Source organism: Rissa tridactyla, chromosome 9 (assembly GCF_028500815.1).
Source record: "Rissa tridactyla isolate bRisTri1 chromosome 9, bRisTri1.patW.cur.20221130, whole genome shotgun sequence".
Lineage (NCBI taxonomy): Eukaryota > Metazoa > Chordata > Aves > Charadriiformes > Laridae > Rissa > Rissa tridactyla.
The window spans coordinates 24,424,131-24,445,722 of NC_071474.1; the positions used below are offsets into that span (position 1 = coordinate 24,424,131).

The 21,592-nt window shown below is 46.8% G+C and overlaps 1 protein-coding gene across 3 annotated transcripts in view; it reads right to left on the reverse strand.

Moving 5' to 3' along the window:
• Positions 1 to 2,362: 2,362 nt before the first annotated feature.
• SIN3A (SIN3 transcription regulator family member A) overlaps positions 2,363 to 21,592 on the reverse strand; it is a 34,260-nt gene continuing 15,030 nt past the window's right edge. For 2 of the 3 annotated variants that reach the window (XM_054213863.1, XM_054213864.1), the window contains exons 8-21: positions 21,147 to 21,305; positions 19,901 to 19,990; positions 18,319 to 18,437; positions 16,319 to 16,529; positions 14,086 to 14,202; positions 13,124 to 13,362; positions 11,757 to 11,940; positions 11,000 to 11,573; positions 10,299 to 10,468; positions 9,024 to 9,197; positions 8,091 to 8,183; positions 6,611 to 6,705; positions 5,878 to 6,085; positions 2,363 to 3,323 (exon numbers count right to left, since the gene is read on the reverse strand). In XM_054213863.1, coding sequence (XP_054069838.1) covers positions 3,093 to 3,323; positions 5,878 to 6,085; positions 6,611 to 6,705; positions 8,091 to 8,183; positions 9,024 to 9,197; positions 10,299 to 10,468; positions 11,000 to 11,573; positions 11,757 to 11,940; positions 13,124 to 13,362; positions 14,086 to 14,202; positions 16,319 to 16,529; positions 18,319 to 18,437; positions 19,901 to 19,990; positions 21,147 to 21,305 — 2,664 coding nt within the window. In that variant the 3' untranslated portion in view covers positions 2,363 to 3,092. The other variant, XM_054213865.1, reaches the window with a different exon arrangement.

Genomic DNA, 21,592 nt, shown 5'->3' on the forward strand with positions numbered 1-21,592 from the left:
CGCGGGGCGGGGCGGCCCTGAGGCGCGCACGGTGTGGTGGGCCCTGGAGGCGGGGGGCGAGGCTCGCTGCCCGGCATCCCCACTTCCAGCGGCGGCCGCCTGCCGCGGCTCGGGGAAGCTCACCGGGATGCCTCGCGGTGTCAAGGGGCTGTCCGGGGAAAGGGCCGGGCCCGCCTAGCCCCGCCGAGGTGAGCTCGGGTGACAGGGCCTCGACCGGGCCCTGAAGGACGGCCGGGCCCAGTCCTTCTTCCAGCGGGCCTGGAAAGGTGCTCCCGCGGATCGTTGTTACTCACTCTGCCGGCTTCCTGCCCTCCCAGCTTCTGGAGGAAAATAAACGGCTCGTTACTGCCTCCCGCCAGCACCAAACACCGCACCTTTTAGTAAATTAATGGGAAACGGGAGGCAGAACCCGAGCAGAGGCATCTCGTGTCTCTCTCCTTTGGCCTCAGCGATCCTGCACCCACCTCTTGTCCTCCCTACCCCCTTATTTTCCGTAAGTGCCCTGAAATTTCATTGTGTATGATCAGGAAGAAAGGAAGAATCTGTACACAATGATTAGCCCTGATATTTTAATGGAAATACTGCACTACAGTCAAGTTTACAACATTTGTATAGAAATCACATGGATTTGTGGGCCGAGGATCACATTACAGAATACAAAAAGCAAGTTCAAATAAAAAGAGAAAAAAACCCCAAACCTCTGCTATTGTACAGGCTGGGAGCAGAGCTGGGATGTCAGACGGAGGCAGAGGTCTCCCCACACGTATCCCGGGGATCCGTGCCAGCCCCCCTTGCGCTCATTGACATGCAGGCACAGACTCCTGGGACAAGACACCCACCAAGTAGCAGCAACTGGTACTTCCAAGCTGGTCAAAAGTCTAAATTACCCCAAGATTTTTTGCTTCCAGATCACCTTGAGCATACAACAGGGAAATAAGGGGGAAACAGAGAGCAGAGGAGTGTGCCTGAAACCTTAGAAGTGGAAGAGGACACGCAAGAGCCCCTTCCTGCCCGGTTACAGCAAAGGAGGAAAAGCAAGACAGGTAACTTATTGCTGGCAAACTGTGAGTATTCCCCACTGGGCTCTTCCCTCTCTTTCCTTCTCTCCATAGGAGGCTCCCATTCAAGATCTGCCTGCTGCACATTGGCTGCCAATGAGTAGTGGCCCCTCAGGGCTGTGCACTTCCAGCCCATCTCTCCCAGCTGCGGAAGGGCCAGTGAGGCACGCATCCCCCTCCACACCTGCTCCCCAGCCTCTCCCCGAGGAGATGACCTGCCGTCTTGGAAAAAAAAAAATAAATCCTTGGGAGAGGTTTAAGCAACGGCAAAGCCCTGCTCATGTCTCCCCAGCTGTCCCTGGTGCCGTTTCAGGTGCCTTAGGACTGGCAGCATGGGTTTGTGCAAAGGAAAGCTGCCTCCTTTGAGGAGGAGAAACAGTGCAGTTGTGTCTGTCGTGGCTTACGAAGTCCGTGGCGACTTCTTTTTTTTTTTTTTTTAAAAGCGGAATCTTCCCCCGTGTTTTAAATATCTGCCAGCACTAAACTTCTATACTTAAAAAAATATATATATCCCATAGGTGGATTTCACTAGCGAAACGCAATGAGACCCGCCCCATCCCCTCACCCTTCTCTTGCACGCACACATGCACCGCACACAAACACACACGCAGAGCAGCTCTATCAAATACTGGTTTGGTACTTCAGATGATGTTTTCTCCAATACTGAGAGGGAAAAATACATCAGCACAATCAACCCCAGCTAAGTAGCTCAGCAACACTTCCCAAAAGTGAAGGTCCTTGGAGCTGGAAGACTAGGTGGATAAAAATTACCCACCAGGAAAAGCAAAAATTAAAAAAAAAAAATTAAAATTATATAATATATATTTATATATCTTAACAGGCTACCTATACCTCGGTTGTGTTAACCACAAAACGCACACACTGCCTTTGCTTTTTCCTCTCAGATTGTGAAGCCAATCATACAAAAATGGTTGGATGCACCATCCCTCCCCTTCCCCACCCCAAAAACTGCATGCTGCACGGTGCCTTTCAGACCAGGAACAGGGCTGTGGGTGAGCGAGTGTCTTTCTCCAGTTAAGAACAAAGACATTATTTTTATTTACAAAAAAAAGGAGATAAAAGTTTCCACACAAAAGCACTACAATGGTAACTCCCTTTGGTAAAAAGTGTAATAAATGTCTCAGTCTGTCTGTCGGTACTAATTCTCAAGCTACCTGGTACTATGGTACACAAGAAGCTAGTACAATTATGCTAGCACATCAAGCATACTTCCTTTAATAAAAAAAAAACCAAAACAAACCAACAAAAACAGAAACCAAACCAACAAAAAAAAACCCAAAAAATGGACAATTTGTACATTTATTTACAAAAAAGGAGGGGAACATGTTAAAATCGTGTTGTTCTCTGTTGTGTGTGTGTACGTACATGTGTGTGAAAAGCTGGTGCATGGCACTAGGAGAGACTAGTAAACAAGCAGGTACAAAAAAAAATAAAAATAAAATAAACAGTTCCACTGGCACTAGAAAGGACAGACCAATCTGCACGGGGTGAGTCCAGCCTGGGAGGGTGGAGAGGGTGGCGAGAGGAACCCAGGGTCAGCTCCATGAGGTGGCGTGGGGCTGCCCCATGGCCCCACGCAGGAGCGTTGAGGGAGGAGAATCCAGTCGCGACAGGCACCTGGGGATTTAGGGACACATCCAAGAGGTCCGGTGGTGGAGAGCCTCCAGTTTTCTCTTCCCTTGCCACCTGGGGCCTCTGGGGAGTCAAAGCCTCAACACTGCTGGTGTGTACGAGCTCATCGTGTTTCTCTGGGATGGCTCAGTTCAGAGAAGGGTCCTTCCTGCCCTCCGGGGACACACGCTGAAGTCAAAGGGCCAGTGGCCCGTGGTCCCAGCGGAGATCCGTGTCCCTACAGGGAATCCCGCTGGTGACAGGTTGTACCAGCCACGCACTAGTCAAGTGGCCACGTTACGGAGATACGCAGTGAGGGAAGAAAGGCATCTTCCTCCTTTCCTTGATGCGCGCACACACACACACACATCTCCCGGGCTCTTCTCTCACCCCGGGGGAATTTTACGGTGTCTTGAATATCGTGCCATATTTGACGCGGTACTTGTTAATGCTGACAAAGTGCAATGTCTCTGTGTCACAGGTGGTGGTGCAGGGCACCAAGCCCTCCAACCCTTCACCCATTAGCCACTTGTTTGTCTCGGCTGCCATTTCGCGGGGCACATGCTCCTTGGTCCATTTGTCCACCCAGGCCTGGAACCGCTGGTGCAGCCGCTTGCTCACTCTTTCATGGGACTATAGAAATAGAAAGAGATGTTAGAAAAAGGTGTCTTTGGACCCCAAAAATGCAGCTTTACGCAAAGCTTGGCTGCCAGTCAACACAACCGAGGGGATCAATGATCAGAAGGAATTTGTAACGCGGACATCATCCCTTGCTAACATCAGAGGAAAAGCTCTGATAAAGGCCCCTGGGTCTCCTCTCCAAGACAATTACAGTGGCAAAACAATCTCAGAAATACTACCGAAAAGTTTATGCTCTTTGTTTAATATAGTGGCTGTCAGGCTGGGGACACAGAACATGCCCTGCAGGAGCCCGAGAGCTGCACGCCCAGCACAGAGTCCCTTCCGCACTGCCTCCTCCTGCTGCTCCTCCTCAAGCGACCAGGAGCCAAGGTAGAACTGACCAGGCAAGGCCCGCTCTTCCCAGCCCTCAGGGTCTGCCTCCAGCCCTGCATGGAGGGGCACGCTCTCAGGAGAGAGCAAGCTCAACGTTACACATGTCAGGGGAACCAACTACAGAAAATTACGAATCAGGTCAGGTCTAGAAGGTCTGAGAACCGCTGGCTTAACGGAAGCATTGGGAGAGGAAAAACTGCATGCATTTTTGAGTAAGAGCATCTGCTTAAGGAATGTAAAATTAAGGACAGATGGCTTAGAGCCATGGCTTGAAAACCATGGCTACAGTCATAATTGAACAACATTAAATCTCAAGATTAAAACTTATGTATTTTATTATTTGTTTTGTTCTCCTCCCAAAGGCGGACTGCTGCTCAGTGTTAACTGCTAAATCCAATAGATATGTAGTTCAGCGTAGCTTCTGCAGCTCCTCCGGTGTGCTTCAGTAACCAAGGGGCTGTGCTGCATGCTATGTATCTAACAGTTCAATAATTTGACTTATGTTCAGATTCTCTGTGATAACACTGGCATGCAGTATCCTCTTATGAGATAACTTTTCCTTGAGGTTTGTGGCAGTTGAATGGGATAGATGGAATTCAACCAAATGCCTCAGTATCGGCATTTCAGAGAGTCATTACCGAAATAAAACACTCTCATCTGGTGTGAACACAAGTTTAACAAAATTACTTTACAACTAAATAACTAACAACGATAAAACCATTATTTGTACTTCATCAGCAAGAAACAGATGGTAAGTAGTTGTTTTAGGAGTCTAAATACACAATTAAAAGACAGCCGTGCAGGATGATTTACTGGGCAGGAAGCAGCGTGCACCTCTCTCCCTCACCTCCCAGTGAGTTTCCTCAGTGCTTCACTCAGGAAAGTGAACAATTTAATAAAGTGAACACCATCTCTGCAGCTATAGAAAAGACTACTGCTGGCATAGCCTCTTGGGTTCCTCTGCTTCTAGTTGGTTCAGAGAGTAACTTTTGCCTGAATCTAACAGGTTTCACTTTCTTTCGCGTTCTAAGCAATGGCATTCTGCTTAACGTTGTGTTTTAAATAGATTATAATAAAAGCGTAGTGAAGTATTTCAAACCTCAAGCCTAAATAGCCAAACTATAACTGAGGTTTGCTCTTAGAGCTCCCTGGTTTTCTATATTGGATGGAAATATTCCCATGGGATGAGAAAAGTAACAAAGCGTCAAAGCTTTCAGAGGACAAAATCAGCTTTCTCCCACTGAACCCTTCTGAATTTGGCTGATCTGGAGTCACAGGCTCTTTTAATCTTGAATAAACCCCAACTTCTACAGCTCAAGAACAGCCGGAGAGCCAACACTTCCTTCCCTTTCTGCATCTCTGCTCCCCTGCCTCCCAACTATCCCCATCACATCCTCCTTCCCTTGCCCCAACAGTTACTTTTGGGCACAGAGAACCAAAGGCAAGTTTAAGTAACTTCAAAAAGTCAAATTCCAATGTAAATCAGCAATCATGAGCATTGACTGCTAAATGTGAAATGTCACAGACCCTGAGGTCCAGAACTTTCAAGCCCTGGAAATATACCCATGGGGATTCTTCCGTATGGGCGACCTCACCACTCCCATCCTTGCCACAAAACCCAGCTTTTCTCCAGCTACTGCCACATGTTGACCGTGGGGGGCGGGGAGCAACCTGAGAACTCCCACTCTCTGTGACTGTGGGGACATGACGAGGGGATGGTAGCCAGAGGGATCCAGGGGGACAGAAGGCATTTGATGCCCTGCACTCCGATTCCTCTTTGGGGAAGCCCTGGAAGAACAGGTACTCTCACATGTCACCCACAAGAACACGCAGAAAACAGGTCTTCCCTAAAACAGGGAGAACACCACCCATGGGAAGTACCTCCTGGAAGAAGTTGGAGAGCTTACGGTTGACACCACTATCCTACCACAATAAAACTCTGGAGAGAAGGGAGGAGAGATGAGAAAACAATGAGAGAGACTTAGAGGTGAAAGAAGAAAAGATTACACCTTAGGAACATTCAGAAAATCTTTAGTGCCTTGGAAGGACAAAACAGCACACCATCCTCCTGGCAACACAGACTGCTAAATGTTACCAACTGGGATCCCCGAGGACGTTTCATCTGTCCCGGGAAACACCAGCTGCCCACCCCAGTCCTTCCGCTCACTCCTACCTGCTGGGCTCGCAGCAGAGCTGTCCTCCTGTACATGTAATCCTCTGATTTGATCACATACACCATCTTGTAGGAGTTCAGTTTGAATTTACACTCCAGCTTGTCCAGGCTCTCCACGTTCTCCATGGACTTCTTACTGTTTCCCTCCTTCCCTTCCTTCTCCTGCTGCTCCCGACCACGCTGACACTTACGGATCCGTCGCAGATTCCTGCAAACCAGAGAACCTCTCTTGGAACTTGTGCTCACTCTCTGGCACTACTAGTTGGACATAGCTGGTGGATCTGTGCTGGCTCCTTGAAAGCCTGGCAAGCAGCTTGGAGCACAACTGCCTGATGCAGTCATTCAGGCTCAGACCCCTACAAGAAGTCAGCTCGCTTGGTTTATCTTATTTCTGAAAATTTTATTCCAACTCCCTGCTCATGCAAAGCCCTGATGTGGCACCTGCCGTTTTCAGGTAGAGGGTCACTGTAAACCAAGCCAGGACTGCCAAAAAACCCCAATGTGGCAAGTCACCAGCCCTCCCCCTCTCCCCAACCCGTGGACCATGCCATCTCTTAGGATGAAAAGCGGCACGGTACCTCTAAGCCACGCTGCCAGGGTAATGGCTTCTGTCATAGCACTAAAATAACAGGCGAGACTGACCACCAGCACTGCGACAGATCACAGCTGCTCTGCCCTCTACGGCCAGACACAGTCCACCGCGTAGGGTTCACGGCACAGACCAGCCACTCACCTCGGCAGGAAGACCGGTTTCTGGGCCAGGTGCTCCCGGAGCTCAGGGGAGGTAGAATCGGAGTTGACGTACCGCTCCACGTAGTCTGACCAGCGCTGGAAGCGAGCACAGAGCACAGATCAGCCACTGCCTTCCCACCAAACAACACAGGATGGTTAAGGAGGCTAAGCTGGAAGTTCTACAGACAAATACAAGGCTGCTTTTGAAGGCTCTATGCATCTTATCCCCCAAAAGGCAGGTACAATGTTCCTCTATATGGTTTTGAGGGTTTGCTAATTGTCCTGGTTTGAGGTAAAACAGAACCAACTTTCTGTTCAGTAATTTTACTTCTTAGCTAGGCCTCTTGTAACTCTCTGAAATTAACAGCATATCGGGCAGAAAAGTGTCCGTTCTCAGAGGGATAAGACCAATGTTTACAGTTCATGCCAAGGAATGAACTCTACTCTGCCCTGGTGAGGCCGCATCTGGAGTGCTGTGTCCAGCTCTGGGCTCCCCAGTTCAAGAAGGACAGGGAACTGCTGAAGAGGGAACAGCAAAGGGCTACAAAGATGATTAGGGGACTAGAACACCTCTCTTACAAAGGAAGGCTGAGGGACTTGGGTCTTTTCAGTCTGGTGAAGAGAAGGCTGAGGGGGCATCTTATCAACACTTACAAATATGTAAAGGGTGGGTGTCAGGAGGATGGGGCCAGGCTCTTTTCAGTGGTGCCCAGGGAAAGGACAAAAGGTAACGGGCACAAACTTGAACATTGGAAGTTCCACCTAAATTTGAGGAGGAACTTCTTTCCTCTGAGGGTGGCAGGGCCCTGGCACAGGCTGCCCAGAGAGGTGGTGGTCTCCGTCTCTGGAGACATTCCAAACCCGCCTGGACGCGTTCCTGTGCCACCTGCTCTGGGTGACCCTGCTCTGGCAGGGGGGCTGGACTAGATGATCTCCAGAGGTCCCTTCTAACCCCTACCATTCTCTGATTCTGTGAATGGTATGCAGAGAGGCTCTTGCTTATACTTATTGCTATAACAACCAAGGTCAGCTAATTTCGTTATCTGCCCTGTTGGAGGGTTGGAAATGGAAAAGCATAGAGGGGTCCCACCTGTGGGAAGGAGCGGACAGGACAGGTGACCCAAAATTGACCAAGAGGGGTATTCCATCCCATCTGCCCAATGCTCAGTATAAAAGCTGAGGGATCAAAGGGTCAGCTCTCTTTCTTCAACGGCTGATGTCCGAGGAGGACCCTGTCTGTTCATCTGCCTTTGATCCCAATCCATGTTCCCGACTCCAGATCTGGAATCCGGTTCACATCCGTTGCTGAGTCCAGTCTGGGACTTCCCCAGTGCCTGACGGTGATGCCATCCTGGGAGCTTAATACAGTTTTGTATATACTGTGTCTATTTCATTATTTTCTTTTTATTTTATTATTAATATTTCATTAAAGTAATTTAGTTCCTTCTCAACTCCTAAGTCTCTGCACAAGCAGCTCTCACCTCTGCTTCTACAGGGTCATCCGAGTTCTCCTCTTCTGTGTCCAGCAGTTCAATGGTTAACTGAACTTGACCTCTGCTCTGAATGAACATCAGCTGTAAAGAAAAGGCAGAAGGGACTTCAGTAAGGGTTTCAAATAGAAAAAACAACCTCCACTTCTCACTGGGGCAAAGGAAGAATGAAGGAAGCTGGCACAGTTTTAAGGGAAAAAAATGCTGCTTCCCACATGCCTGACAGCAAACGGAAAACACTAGCCAAATTGCAGTCTTTAAGGAACAGAAAAATTGTAAAGCTTTCCGAAAGCCTTCCTTTTTGTTGTTGTTTATGGGGCGGCGCGGGTCCTTCTGGAGCCCCCCAAATAAGTTTGAAGGCAAGAGAAGAGAAATTATACAGGCAGGCTTTTATCCAAAGTACTTCATTCGCTCAGAAAGGGGCTGACCACTTCCCGCACCTCAGGCGAAAGAAGTATGGATTTGATTAGCACAGCGTACCAGGTTTATTTAGCAATGTATGCAGTCAGCAATGATTTAACGCCCCATCAGTATTAGCAGATCTTCCCACAGTCAACAAAGGTTGAGACACAAGCTAAACGGGAGAGTTTGAGTTAACAAATTAAAACCAGTGACAGCAAAGCGGTCCATATGATACAACTCAAAGATGTTATGATGCACAAGGAATATTCATTGCTGTTCCAGGAAATGTATTTCTGCTTGAAACGTCATTTCCAAGGGGCCCTTACAGAAGCATTAACCTACATGCCAAAGGCTGGGAACACGCCACCAAAACTTTCAATTTTCAGAGCTACAGAAAGTCCTCAGGGTTCTTGGGTGCCTAAACAAGGCTCCTTTTTTAAAGGACTGGTGCCTCTCCCGTCTTAAAAGGCATCCCCCTCGCTGCTTGCTGCTTTTACACCACGTTTCACAGCCCGGCTTTACCTTGAAACAGTTCTCCTCTGACATGAGCTGCTCAGCTTTGCGCTGGTAGGCGGCCTCCAGAAGCGTACGAGAAGACTGGGAAGCGAGAAGACCTCCTGTTGCTCCATTGTTGTTCTCCGACAGGTAGAGGTCTGTTACCTGCACGCAGATCTCATCGCTCACGATGTGCTGGAGCTGCAAAAAGGAAGAACACAGGGAAGGTGTTCATCAGGGAGTCTGCTATGGGTCCATCAGCACAGAACAGAAAGAAACAAAGATGTAACCGCGGGTTTAAACCCAAGCCAAAAAAAAAAAAAAAAAAAGGCTGAAAAAGCAGGAGTTTAAAGCTACATTTTTCGTAGTTTCTTACAGTTGCAGATGATCTCTGCTGCTATGTAAAAAACACAGTATATCTTTAAAAATATTAGCAGGTGGCAAAGTACAGCTAACTCGGACAAAACCTATGGGCAGGGAACAACCTCAGCAGCAGGGGAGGAAGGGCTAGAGCACCGTGACATAGTATATCTCCTCCACAGCAAGGTGCCGCTGCTGTGTCTGAGCAGAGATGGGAGGATTAATATCAAATCCTTATTTTGTACAAGTTTAAAAATCAGAAGTCACTCGACTGTCTTTCAAATTCAGTTCATCTCTGGACTGAAATATACAGGGCTTCTGAAAAGTAGCACTACCCATCTGAAAGAGGAGAGGCCTTTCAAGCCATTCCACTGCCGGTCCCTTGTGTCTGTTTTTGTTCTTTATGCTACAAAAAGGCACATGAAGAATTTTTTCCCTTGGTCACACATTCTTCCTACCAGCCCAATAAAAGAAGTAGAGTTGAACAGCCAAAATGAGCTACTCAAACAGTCAGATAAAAGAGACAAAGCTTTTCAGAAAAGGCATGCACGGCTCCTACAACACCAGTGAAAAGGAAAGAAATTACGTGAAAAAAGAATTAAATGGCATTTAAAGGTAAAGCAAGATTAGCTCTGGAGATGCTTTAAAATTGAATAGTGATATCCTAAAACCTCTGGAAAACAAAGGGAGAACTCTCTATGCAGAGAGAGGATATTCTCAGTAATTTAAATACAGCAGAAATTACCTTTTACCGTATCTCATTACACCAGCGTTAGAGCTGTGTTAAAAAGACACCCAGAATTTACCTGTTTACCCCTGAAATTACCCATTTAGGCATACAACATTCCCCTCCAATGTGGGTCTGGGCTCTCACTGCAGCAAACATCCTGGCTACTTTCTGTACCTCGGACCATCCACCCTCCAGCCTTTACTGGCAGTCACCTGTCGAACAATGCTCTGGATCAGCTTGTCCATGGTAAAGGCGATATAGGCGTGAATGGTGAACATTTCGCGCAAGGAGTCCTCGTACTGTGATGAGTCCATGTTCCCATCCAGGAGATTGCGCACCATGTCCAGGAAGGCTGGGTAATAATCCTCAACATCAATGTCCACTGCAACGAGAGAGAATGGGAGAGATGAACACACCATCCCCAGGAAGGGTCGCTTTGAGTTTTGGTCCTCAGACTGCCCAATCAAGCTGAAGAGTTACTGGAATAGACTTAAGTTTGTCTTTTATAGACATTTAAATGAGTTCTTTTAAGGCCACAGGTACTTTCATAATCTCTTGGTTTCTAGCTCTAGCCTCCTCCATGAGGCCTTTACTTCTGAAAGACTTTTAAAAAAGTTTTTAGTTAATGAACTCAAGGATACTTTAGATACCAAGTGTAAAATGAAAGCTCTTACGAAATAACTGCTGTATATTACCATTCTGCTATTCCAGCCCCATGTACCCCACACCTTCCCCTCTCCTCCCTCAATTCAGTGCTACCCAGCGATGATAAAAGGCGATGTAGGCATATCAGAGATACCCTTGTCTTAAAGGGCAACTGATGTAACATGCCTGAAGATGCCAAGTAAGCCCTGTCAACGCACTACGACTAGAAGTATGTTTCTTCCCCAGCCTCCCACCAGAAGGCACTCACTAGGCTCCTTCAGTCGCAGCTGGATGGCAGGACTGTCGCTCTTGTCTCGCTTTATGCCCAGCACTTCCCTCTCCCACTCCCTTTCCCGTGTCTCCTCTTCGATCTGCCGCTCGGCCTGGGTGCAGATCCTCAGCAGCCGCAAGCACAGGATCTGATGCAGCCGCATGAATATGTACCAGTTGCTGTTCACGTAGAAGAGATTGTAGACCTCATCCATGCCCCGCAGCTTCTGGGCTGTCGTGTTGTTGAACATCAGCTTGGTTTTAGGAGGACTGCCCCCAACACCATTGTGCTTTTTTGCAGCCCCAGTTGCTTCATCCACATCCATTTCCTCCTCTTCCTCCTCTTCCACATCCGAGAGTTCACCTCGCTGAGCAAACAGCAGGTCTGGAATGAAGTGATACATGATCTGCTTGATTTTGTACTTGTCCTCTTTCTGGATTCCCGTCTGCCGCTTCACATGGTGGATGATGAGAGAGGCAGCGTCTTCCAGGATCTGCTTGTCTTCATAGGCTAGTGATAGGTGTGGGCCTGTGGGGACTCCAGCATTGTCTTCTGAAGCCTGCTCTTGCCTCTACAAGTGAGAAACACAGCACGAAAATTAGTCCCAAACACCTCTCTCCACACAGGACCCTTTCAGAAAGCTCTGCCAGTGATGCAGACCTCCTCTCTCATCAAGTGGTGAGGAACAGAAACTGAAACTGAGCTTGAAAACTACAGAAGCTTGAGGGAAGGAAACTACTGGTGACCTTCTTACCTCATCATAGATGCTTTCAATCTCATTGAGGAGACTCTTTGACCTCAGGACCTTGGTATCATTCTGCTTGAAGTTGATGCCCTGGTGGTCCAAGGATTTCAGGTAATACTTCTCATTCTGCTCTCGCCAGACTTTATTAAATCCTCTCTGGGCTTCTCGCCACTCTTCCTCTTTCATCTTTAACCTTGGATCAAGAAAACAAGAGTGAGCTAAGAGGTCTACTCTGAGCATATAAGGAAGACCTAAGCCGATGGTTCCTGGCCAGCGCTGAGAAGAGCTGAACTCCTTATGAAACAGGGATAAATGAAAGCTGTCCCACAGAATGGAGCTTCACAGGAGGGGCACCCTGCACACGCTCTTCTGAATAAACCCCTCTGGGCTTCTCTTGTGTCTAAGTAACACAGCTCAGGAACAAAGTAGCTTCAAGGCTTGTGCTTCCCCCTGCGGCACACCAGGACAGCTAGAAGGTTTAGTGTCCCTCTAATCCCGCTGTCAGGAGCAGGGAGAGGGGCTGAAGGGTCAGGAGAGCCACAAGAGCTGTCCCAGCTCACTCAGAAATCCCAAGAAAGTCGTGTAGCTTCAGCTGCTGAAAAGGAGTGACTTAGTTTGGATGATTAAAAAAGTTATCGCCTTGCAGCAACACGAGGTTCCTGGGAATGGACTCCTGAACCTCAGACTCGGTATCTCAAGCAAAGCAGCCCTGATGCAGCTCAAGACCCGTCTCACAGGAAGAGTGTCCCTGCAGCAGGGTAGGGAAGCTGTGACCTTGCGGGTATCCTGGGTCAGGCTGCTACCCCCACCTCTCACAGCCCTGAAACACGGGAGCGACAGCCCCACAGAGGCGGGAAGACTATCTCCTCCTTACACGTCTCCTCGAGCTTCCCCAGGGAGCTGCAGTATCCACTCCTTTTCTTGACCAAGGAAGGGCAGGTTGACAACAGAAACTGGCCTGGGAATCTGCGGGCAACACAGCTACCGCAATCTGAGCCCACAGTCATGTCACAGCTGCGGGATTCGGAAAGGGATCAAATTTAGCCCTGGATCAATCCACACAATACAGTTTCCTCATCTTATACATGATGCTGACATCGGGGAAGAAATAAGGTTTAAGAGGAGAAAACAAAAGCTCAACATCCCTCTGGCTGAGCTGGTTAGGTTTGTTTCAGAGGGGTAATTCCCTCTTTCCAGATGATTATTATGAAATATAGCAACTGACCAGAACATAAAATGCACTTCCTAAATTACAGCCTCGTGGAGGTCACACCCTTTAGGGGCTGGAATTAGCTACTTTTACATAAGTCTGAATCACATATAGTGCATTATCCTTCGGCAGAGCCCCTGGGACAGAGTGCTAGAGCAGTCGGTACCTTTTCAGTACAATGGGAACAGCCACAGATGGGTTCTTTCGAAGTCCATCAATGATGTCGGCTGCTTTGTCAGCATATATCCTCTGGAGAGCCTTGCGGTGGATCACCTCCGAAGTGCCACCCAGAGTGTTGTCCAGCCGGAATTTGGCCTGCTCCTCGGCAGACAAGCGCGAGAGTTTCTTTTGGATTGCCTCAAGGACGCGGATCGTTGCCAGGTTGGTCTCCAAGACAACATCCAGCTGAAGTGAACAGTGCATTAGCCATTGTTGAATAGGTAAAACATGATACTTCACAGAGGCTAACATTTAGGTGACACGAAATAAAAAGCCATGCATGTTTAACAAAATGTTCTCAAGCAGCGGTTTCCATGTTCAGCTGCTCTAAAATAATCCAATTATATTTCATCTGCTACCTAGATAATACCGCGTAAGAATTTAAAGGCTACCAGAATGATAGTGTTAGGAAATTACATTTTCCACCTGGGAATAGAACACAATTGACAGTTACTCTACAAAAGGATGGGCTGAATCTGAGCATATTCAGGTAATTGCCAAGCTAACTTCCATTTCAAGTCAAAATGTCAATCATTTAACATCCTGAACGTATCACTTTCCGGATTATAACAGGGGAATGCATGTTCTTGCGCGCTACATGGGCAGTAAGAACAGAAAAGATGCATCAATTATATGTTGGCCATTGAAAGATTTCATCTGGAGCAGTGTGAATGAAGAGCTATGCACAGAAAGTGAGGGGCAGGGTCAGTAGCTTGGAGCGAGAGGTGGTTACGCAGCCGCTGCTTCTTGCATTAAGAGAACACAAGCTTTTATGCAAAGAACAGGTGACAGACACACAACAAATACAGATTCTAAGAAGCAGTATTAAAGGTATAATTATATCAAGATCATTAACTGTTCACAGAACCCCAAGCTTTCCAAGGCATGAATCAAGGAAAAACAATTTACCTCGAAACGCTCATCCTCACACCTGTAGATGTGCTCTTCATATTGTGTCTTCTTGGAGCTCACAAATGTGGAGTCTTCGGACCAGGATGGGAAGGACACCCAGGTGTCATTTAAAACCTTTGAGGGAGAGAGGGGGAGACAAGATCAGCCTTCCAAGGCGCTCCACTTGGCTGTCTCTGAGCCCGGTCTTCTGACATGAGGATCTAATTCCCTCGGAAGTAGATCCTCCTGTCAGAAGGATTCGGAAAAACTGTGTGTCCTTTCCAAAGCCCAAACACCACCTGGCATCCTCAAAAGAACCCCAAACAGCCAGAATCAAGATGTCCAGGCAGCCTGAAAAATTCATTAGCTGGAGCTGGGAGAAAAAACTGGCAAGCGAAGAGAAAAAGAAAGGTGAAAGGAGCTTTTCCATTACTTCATATTAGTCAACTGCAACCAGCTGGTTCATCATGTGTGTGATTCACCACCGACAGCACTGGGTGGTCATCATGTCAAACACAACCATTAGACAGTACATGGTTTCTACCTCCAAATAAGGCTAATTGGGTATATAAATCCATACCCCAGCAACACCTTTCCTGACAAAGCGGCTGAGCACCTGCAGCTTTCACCACCTCCAAAACAGGAAGAGAACATTCAGGAAAGCCTCAAAGAGGTCAAAGGCAAAGAAACAGAGATTTTGGCAGGCAAGTCAGTCCTGGTTTTCTAAACCTGAAGCTTGAACAACTGAGTCATTAGATTCTCACAGGAAGAAAAGTTCATAACTGCATCACACAAGACACTTTTGAGAGATATGTCAGGACTTAGATTAAAACAAACCCAAATTTACAATTGTCTCTTGCCCAGGTTGTTTTCACTATCTTGCCACCACTGCAGCTGAAAACACTTATCACCACTGCTAGCTTTGCAACTCAGTCACCCACATTCATCCTCCTCACGTCTCAAGGAGTACAAGGACACAAAACCCACGATGATCCCAAATGGCAATCTCCTCACTACTTGTTGCAGGTGCCACTGCTGACTGCAGTCGCCCAGGGAAGGGATTTCTGGGGCTTTCCCCTCCCCCAGTGAACACCCTTAACCAACACGTTAATTAACTGGCATTCAGCTCGCTCACTTCCAAAACATCCCCTTCAATACCAGTGAAGGAACAGGATCAGCCAGTACCGTTCCCACTTTGATCAAAAGGTCATTACAGTACATTAATGACAAAGTACATCTGATGCTGCAGCCCTTTGTCAAGAGACCAGCACTGACTCTTGACCAAGAAGGCTCCCCTGTAGGGAGCGCATCTCCCAAAGCAAGGCACCATTTCTCAAGACAAAAGGTCGTCTTTGCTTTTCAGGCAGAAAGAAAGAAGCATGCGAGGAATATGTGGGAGAATCTGCCTACAGAAAACGTGATTTTAAGGTTAACCTTTTAAGGTTGGACCAGAGACAACTCTGAAAGGAGACTAAGTGGGAATTTGGGTAAAAAGGTAGCAATAACCTTGAATTAGGTACTGCCTTGTAAAAGATCCCCAAGATCACATTAAGATATACAGAAAACTAGTTCTTTCACTTCCTACTTCAAGTTCTTAAGTTTGTAATCTTCATGTTCTTTTCACACATTACACTACATGAAACATACATATCTAATGCTCCTACATTTTATTTAAGTAAACACCACGACTATTTGGTTGGGTTTTTTTCCAGCTGTTCCCCCTGCAATGCTTTATGCAACCCTTTCACAAGCACCACTGGAGAAGAGCGGATGCCAACCACCAAAGCTGTGTGGGTATCGCATCTCCCAGCCAGCTTCTGGCATAACCCATTCCTAGACTGACGCCCAGCCCTGTGCAATAGCTTCTGGCCACGATCCAGATGTTTGCAGGAGTGCCAAGCACTTGCTCACCACGAGGAACACTTTGGGGTGTACTCACCTTGGGCTCCAACACATATATGATCCCGAGCCAGGACAGTACGCCCGCACACACCTGGGTGCAGGACCGGAGCTAACCAGGCAGCTGCCTGGCCCCAGCTCCATGCCCAGCGCCAGTTTTGGGGCACAGGCAGCAGCACAACTCAGCTGGACGAGAGCAGAAGTGTCCCAAAACCCCCTGGAACCTTTTCAGCATAACGCAGGGATACAAAATAAATTCCGCATCCTGTTCCACTCCTCCTTGCTCCATCCCTCTGAGAAGGCCGGGAATAGCCTTCCTCTATCATGCAACTCCCAGCCGAGAGCATCTTACCTCTTTACACAGTGGAGTCCGCCCCGTGCACTTGGGTTGCTGGTAGCTCTTGGGTAAGGCTCGATAGCTGGAGCCCAGTCTTTTACAAGAGGCATAGTCTATCTCCATGGCAATCCCCTCGGTGGCCCGTTCCTTTGGATACGTCTCGATGTGAACAGACTCTTTATACCCCAGAAAGTTTTTAAACCAAGTGAACAATTCTGGGAATTTCCTAAAAATAAAATGGATGAAGTGAAAAAAACTAGCTAAGCAGAAATCAAACAGTGCTGAACTGCAATGCTGAGGCTACAGTTGATTGCTACAGACAGCCTGTGTCCAAGAAGACCCTCTGAATGACCAGTGTGGGGAGAGAGGATCCTCTCTGCTCAATCCCACTTGCACAGAGCCCGATCAAATGGAAAGCAAGTACCTGTTTGTTGATCAGGTGGTGGATTGCTCTCTCAGTGCAACTAAGGTGCTTTAGAATTACCTCCTCATATTGCCAGGGATACAGAGAGAAGCACCGATATACCCTCCACATGCCTCCTGCATACAGTCCCCGCGAGACAACTGACAATCAAGGCAGAGCAGACATAGCTTTCACTCCAGGGGCAGCACTTGTTGCAGGATCCCATCTGGGTCTCCCAAACTACCCCAGCAGCGAACGCAGGCCAGATGCCTACTTGTTTGCCAACATCCTTAGCCTTAAAACAGACCTTTCCTTTCCAAAAGCAGCAAGAAGAAACTGAAAAGCGCTTCCATAACTACCCGGCAAAACACTTCAGTGCTGAGCAATCGCTTCGACCAGCGCTGCCTCCCCCAAATACACAGACCAGCACGAACTATGAAGAAGCCTTTGCCTGCAAGGCCCAAGCTCACCTGCTTGCATAGTTTCCTGAAGAATTTATTAGTCTGCAATACTGCATCTGTTCAACTCCTCTTATCTCACGCAAAGCTCCGGCAATATGAGGAACTGAACCTGGTACTGAGGCTAATTGAATCACCGCTCATTTATTGCTTTTTCATTACATGACAGAACGTAACGTCCAACTTCAGAGTAAGAAAACTGTATTATACCTTTCGCAATACAGATATTCATCCTTACGGCTAGGAGTACAGACAGTAGATGGGAGAAATGCAGAATTTTTTGTCAAATATTTCGCCTATCATAGCTAAACACAGCATCTTGCTGGTGCCTGACTAATTCCAGTGGAGCTACGGAGAAAGTGGAAGCTCCTTGGGGCAGTTTCTTTGCACAGTAGCCAGTGTAATGGGGTCCTGAACCCAAATTTATGTTGCTATTGCCTTCTCCCTTGGAACCAAGAATTCAATTAGCAGGAAGAAGGAACATTAATCTTGCTGCCTAAAGTTGATGAGAGGATATCAGTTGGTTTTATCTGATACAGAGTTGTTCTGTACACTACTAGCAATTATGGAAGTCATAATTACTATTTAAACTAGAGTATTTCTTATTTTTGGCTTCATGACATAATTCAGCTGCTTTTGGGAAACTTTAGTGAGTTTATATCAGCACTCTTTTTTTATATGACATTTTGTATGTAATTAGACAGTCAGTCTTTTCTCAAATTAAATAATCTGTGATTCTAGAGTAAGAGACTGCACTAACAAGCTGCTAAATAATTCTGGCTGCTCTTCTGAAACAGGAAGACACAGAGCAAGCAGTACCAGCACTGCTCTTGAATGCCACCTGCCGAGACACAGCTAGGAATCCCTCTCTCACCTCCTCTCAGATAAGGAATAGAAAAGGGAAGTGCGGAAGAGCAGGAAGTTGGAAAGAAAACTGAAGCAGGGCCCTTATTGTCTCAGATGTACTTTGCAGCCCCAAGAAACCAACGCCCGTCTCCCTGAGTGGTGTTCCTCCTCCTCCGTGCCACGCACCCACACGATATGCATTCCCCTGAATGACCACAAAGGTTAGCGTTTCTTTCCTGGCTTTCCAACTGAAACAGACCAAGCAGATTAAGCTTCTCACCTCACGTAAGGAAATGGGTTCCACTTACCCCAGGAATGGAGAAACGAGCTGCACGAGCTCAGCCCGGGAGATCACCTCCTGGTTGAAAATAACCAGGCAGCGAAGGAAGTTTTCATACGCTTCTGTGCTACGCAGAGCTTTGCGGACCTTACAGAGAGAGGAAAAGAGGAACACAGTTGCCGTCAGGGTGAGATCAAGCTGTGTATGCTATTGCTGTCCAGGAGACCTGGATTCAACACTGTGCTTCCCACCAATGCACAGAGATTATGCATGGAATAGGAACGCAAATCTTTAAGTGAGCTGAACAGAGGGTAACTTGCCCCGTACACAGGGCCAGACAAACAGGTCCTGATGTGAGCCACCTCTGCGCTGGGTATGCCCTGCACTATCAGCACCCAGAGCTGAAGAAAGGAGTTAAAAGTGAAGAATGAAATCCCTCAAAAAAATCCCTAACAGATGGATTACAAAATGCTTGAATCATGGACAACGTCAGTCGTAACTGCAGCACGACAAAACCCCCCAGGCTGCCTTTAAACGCTAGAGAATATTGCAAGTAGGGAGCAGGGGAGAGAGACCTGTGCCCTGGGTAACACCGCTCCAGCCCTTGCCTGTGTTACAGCTTGGGTTATCACACAGAATGCAGCTTCTGTATCCCTTATCTCGACAGTACGAGGAAACCGAACAATTCATCCCAACACCATTACCTTTCCCACAAGAACAAAAGGCATATACGCATCAGACGGAGATCTATCATCATTAAGATATTCGTCATCACAGTTATAATTCTGCAGCAGGGATTTCTAGGTTTACTCATGTTAACACCTACACATCTTCTGAGCAATAGATTGGTTCCCAGTTACTACTAGCTGGTCTACAGCATGCTGCAAAACGCACCACATCACCAGGGAGCAACCAAGACTTTCACTGACACATGAATATTACTTAAAAGGCCCGTTTACATTCACTATACACTCCCCTCTGACCCATAAGGAAATGTATGGACATCTTAGGGAAGACACCAAGGTACTACTTGAAAACATCCCACACATCCTTTGTTTGTTCTGTGTGGTAAACCAGCAACAGGTAACAACTGTGCAATTAATTAAGATTCATCTCTTAGGGAAAAAAAACCAAGCAAAAAAAAAAAAATCATCGACATGAATCAGCTGCTTTGTAAACTGAGCTCCCACGCTGCAGGCAGCTGGTTGCGGATGGGTACAGCAAGCTGTGCCAACGCAGTAAGACACGCCACACACATCAGCGCTTATAGACAGGGATTTCATAAAGGTGAAAAAAAATTGGAGCGTGCCTTACAGGAAAAAAAAAAAATCCCATTCCTGCAAATAAACGGCATCGGCAGTGAGTGAAAAGCTGAAGAGTCACCTCTGGGGAAAAGACACAAATATCCACGTAAAAAAGATCACCAGTTGTCTTAAAAAATTCAACAGATCTGACTTAGAGGTCACACAATACATCTGAGGTCGCGCTGACAAATGTTATCAGGGTGATACATACACCACATACTTGACTGTGATAAAAATCCAAATGTATACACGCTAAGAATATAAATCAATGACACGAGATGGCTTTCTCTGAACCTCGCTTCTCACCTTCTCAAAGAAGAGAGATTCTGTCCCCACACCATGTTTGCTGGCTTCCGCCAAAGACTGGTCTTTTAAACCAAGCAGCTTTGGTTTCTTCTGTTAACAAAAGAAAGAAAGGCAAGAAAAATTAAGAAAAAAGGGCTGTTCAGCAGAGCAAATTGCTATATTTTGATTATCTATCACACAAGGCTTTTCTCTTCCTGACCCCACCTTTTGCTTTCAAAGAAAAGAAAGGTGGCTTTTTTTTCTTTTTGAAGGAAACTTGCATGAAAGTGTGTCTCGCAAGTTAATCTCTTAAAGGTTCATCAGTAGCATAGAACTCCAAATATTTTTAATACACTGTTGCATCCTTTTCTGTAACTAGTTGATTGAAACAGTCACTGTTTGTAGCGTATCTCATTTTTCTAACTAGATTTCAAAATTACCAAAATAGATCTGTTTTTTTTCCTATCACTCACCCAGTTGGTTAAGTCTTACACCTCCCTAAAATTAGCATATTTCTTTTTCTCTCTTGCATTCCACTGCAAGAGCCTTTATTTTCCCCATACCATACTCCACACCCTCTGAAAGCTGCCTCCAAAATGTGTTTCATTTAAAGGGGAGCAGAAAGTGCAGAAGGGGAAGTAAATCACTGGATTTAAATGATATGATCAGGCATGCTAATGCTTTTCATGACAAAGCAAGATACACCACCTTCAAAACAAGCAGGCCAACTTGCCTCTAATTCACAAACACTAAACCACCTGGCCACGAGACCATTTGTATTATGCTACAAAGCCTCGCTCTCTCAAAATGTGCTGGATCTGCTCCGAGTTCTACTACAACAAAGCTTTCAGGCACACCTTTATCTTTCCCTCAGCTTATCTTCCCACGTGGCTGAGAAACACCACTATGAGTTTTGGACAAATTTATTTTGCGACTTTACCGAGACTTTATGCACCAATACAACTCCTCCCAGACATTCTGCAGCACCCTAATAAAGGGGGGAAAACCGTATTTTTTCCAAGCCAGTAAAGTAACTATCGCTACCCTTAGGTACAGATAACACCACCAGTTTGTGAAAATTCGAGACAAAGCCTTGTGCTTAGAAACAAGGACTTTAAAAGTTTTCTTTAAAGGCAAGCGTTAGTTTCTCTGTTCTCAAGCTGCAGCCTGTGCCACAAAAAATTGCACAGACTTGTAAAACGCATCCTGCTCTGCCACAGGCTCCTAGGAAAAACAGGGCTGTGGAAGGAGCATCGCATGCTCTTACCTTCACCGGAGGGGTTGCTCCAGTTCCTGAGTGCCGTCGGATCTGACAGCCATTCTGGTTGGGTCTTTGCTGTTTGTTGTTGAGCTGTGGCTTCTTCACCGTGCCACCGTGATCATTTCTTACCGATTCCACTTTCTCTGCAGTTGTCTTACTTAACAGCTTATTTAGAGACAAACCCATAAGATCATTAGAGCTGAGTTCCACACATCCAGGCAAAAAAATATGCCTGCTCCTCCTAGCTCTAGATGACCAATGTATTTTACTGCAGTTATTGCAGTCTTAGAACAACCCTTTTAGGCAAAGGGATTGTATTTAAAAGACAAGTTATGGCCAGAAAACAGTGTCTATCACCCTCACCCCATTCCCACACTCAGGAAAAGATCACTCCAAAAAAAACCCAAGAAACAAACAGCAAAAGCACATTTTTGTGAACTCTGGCTAGATAC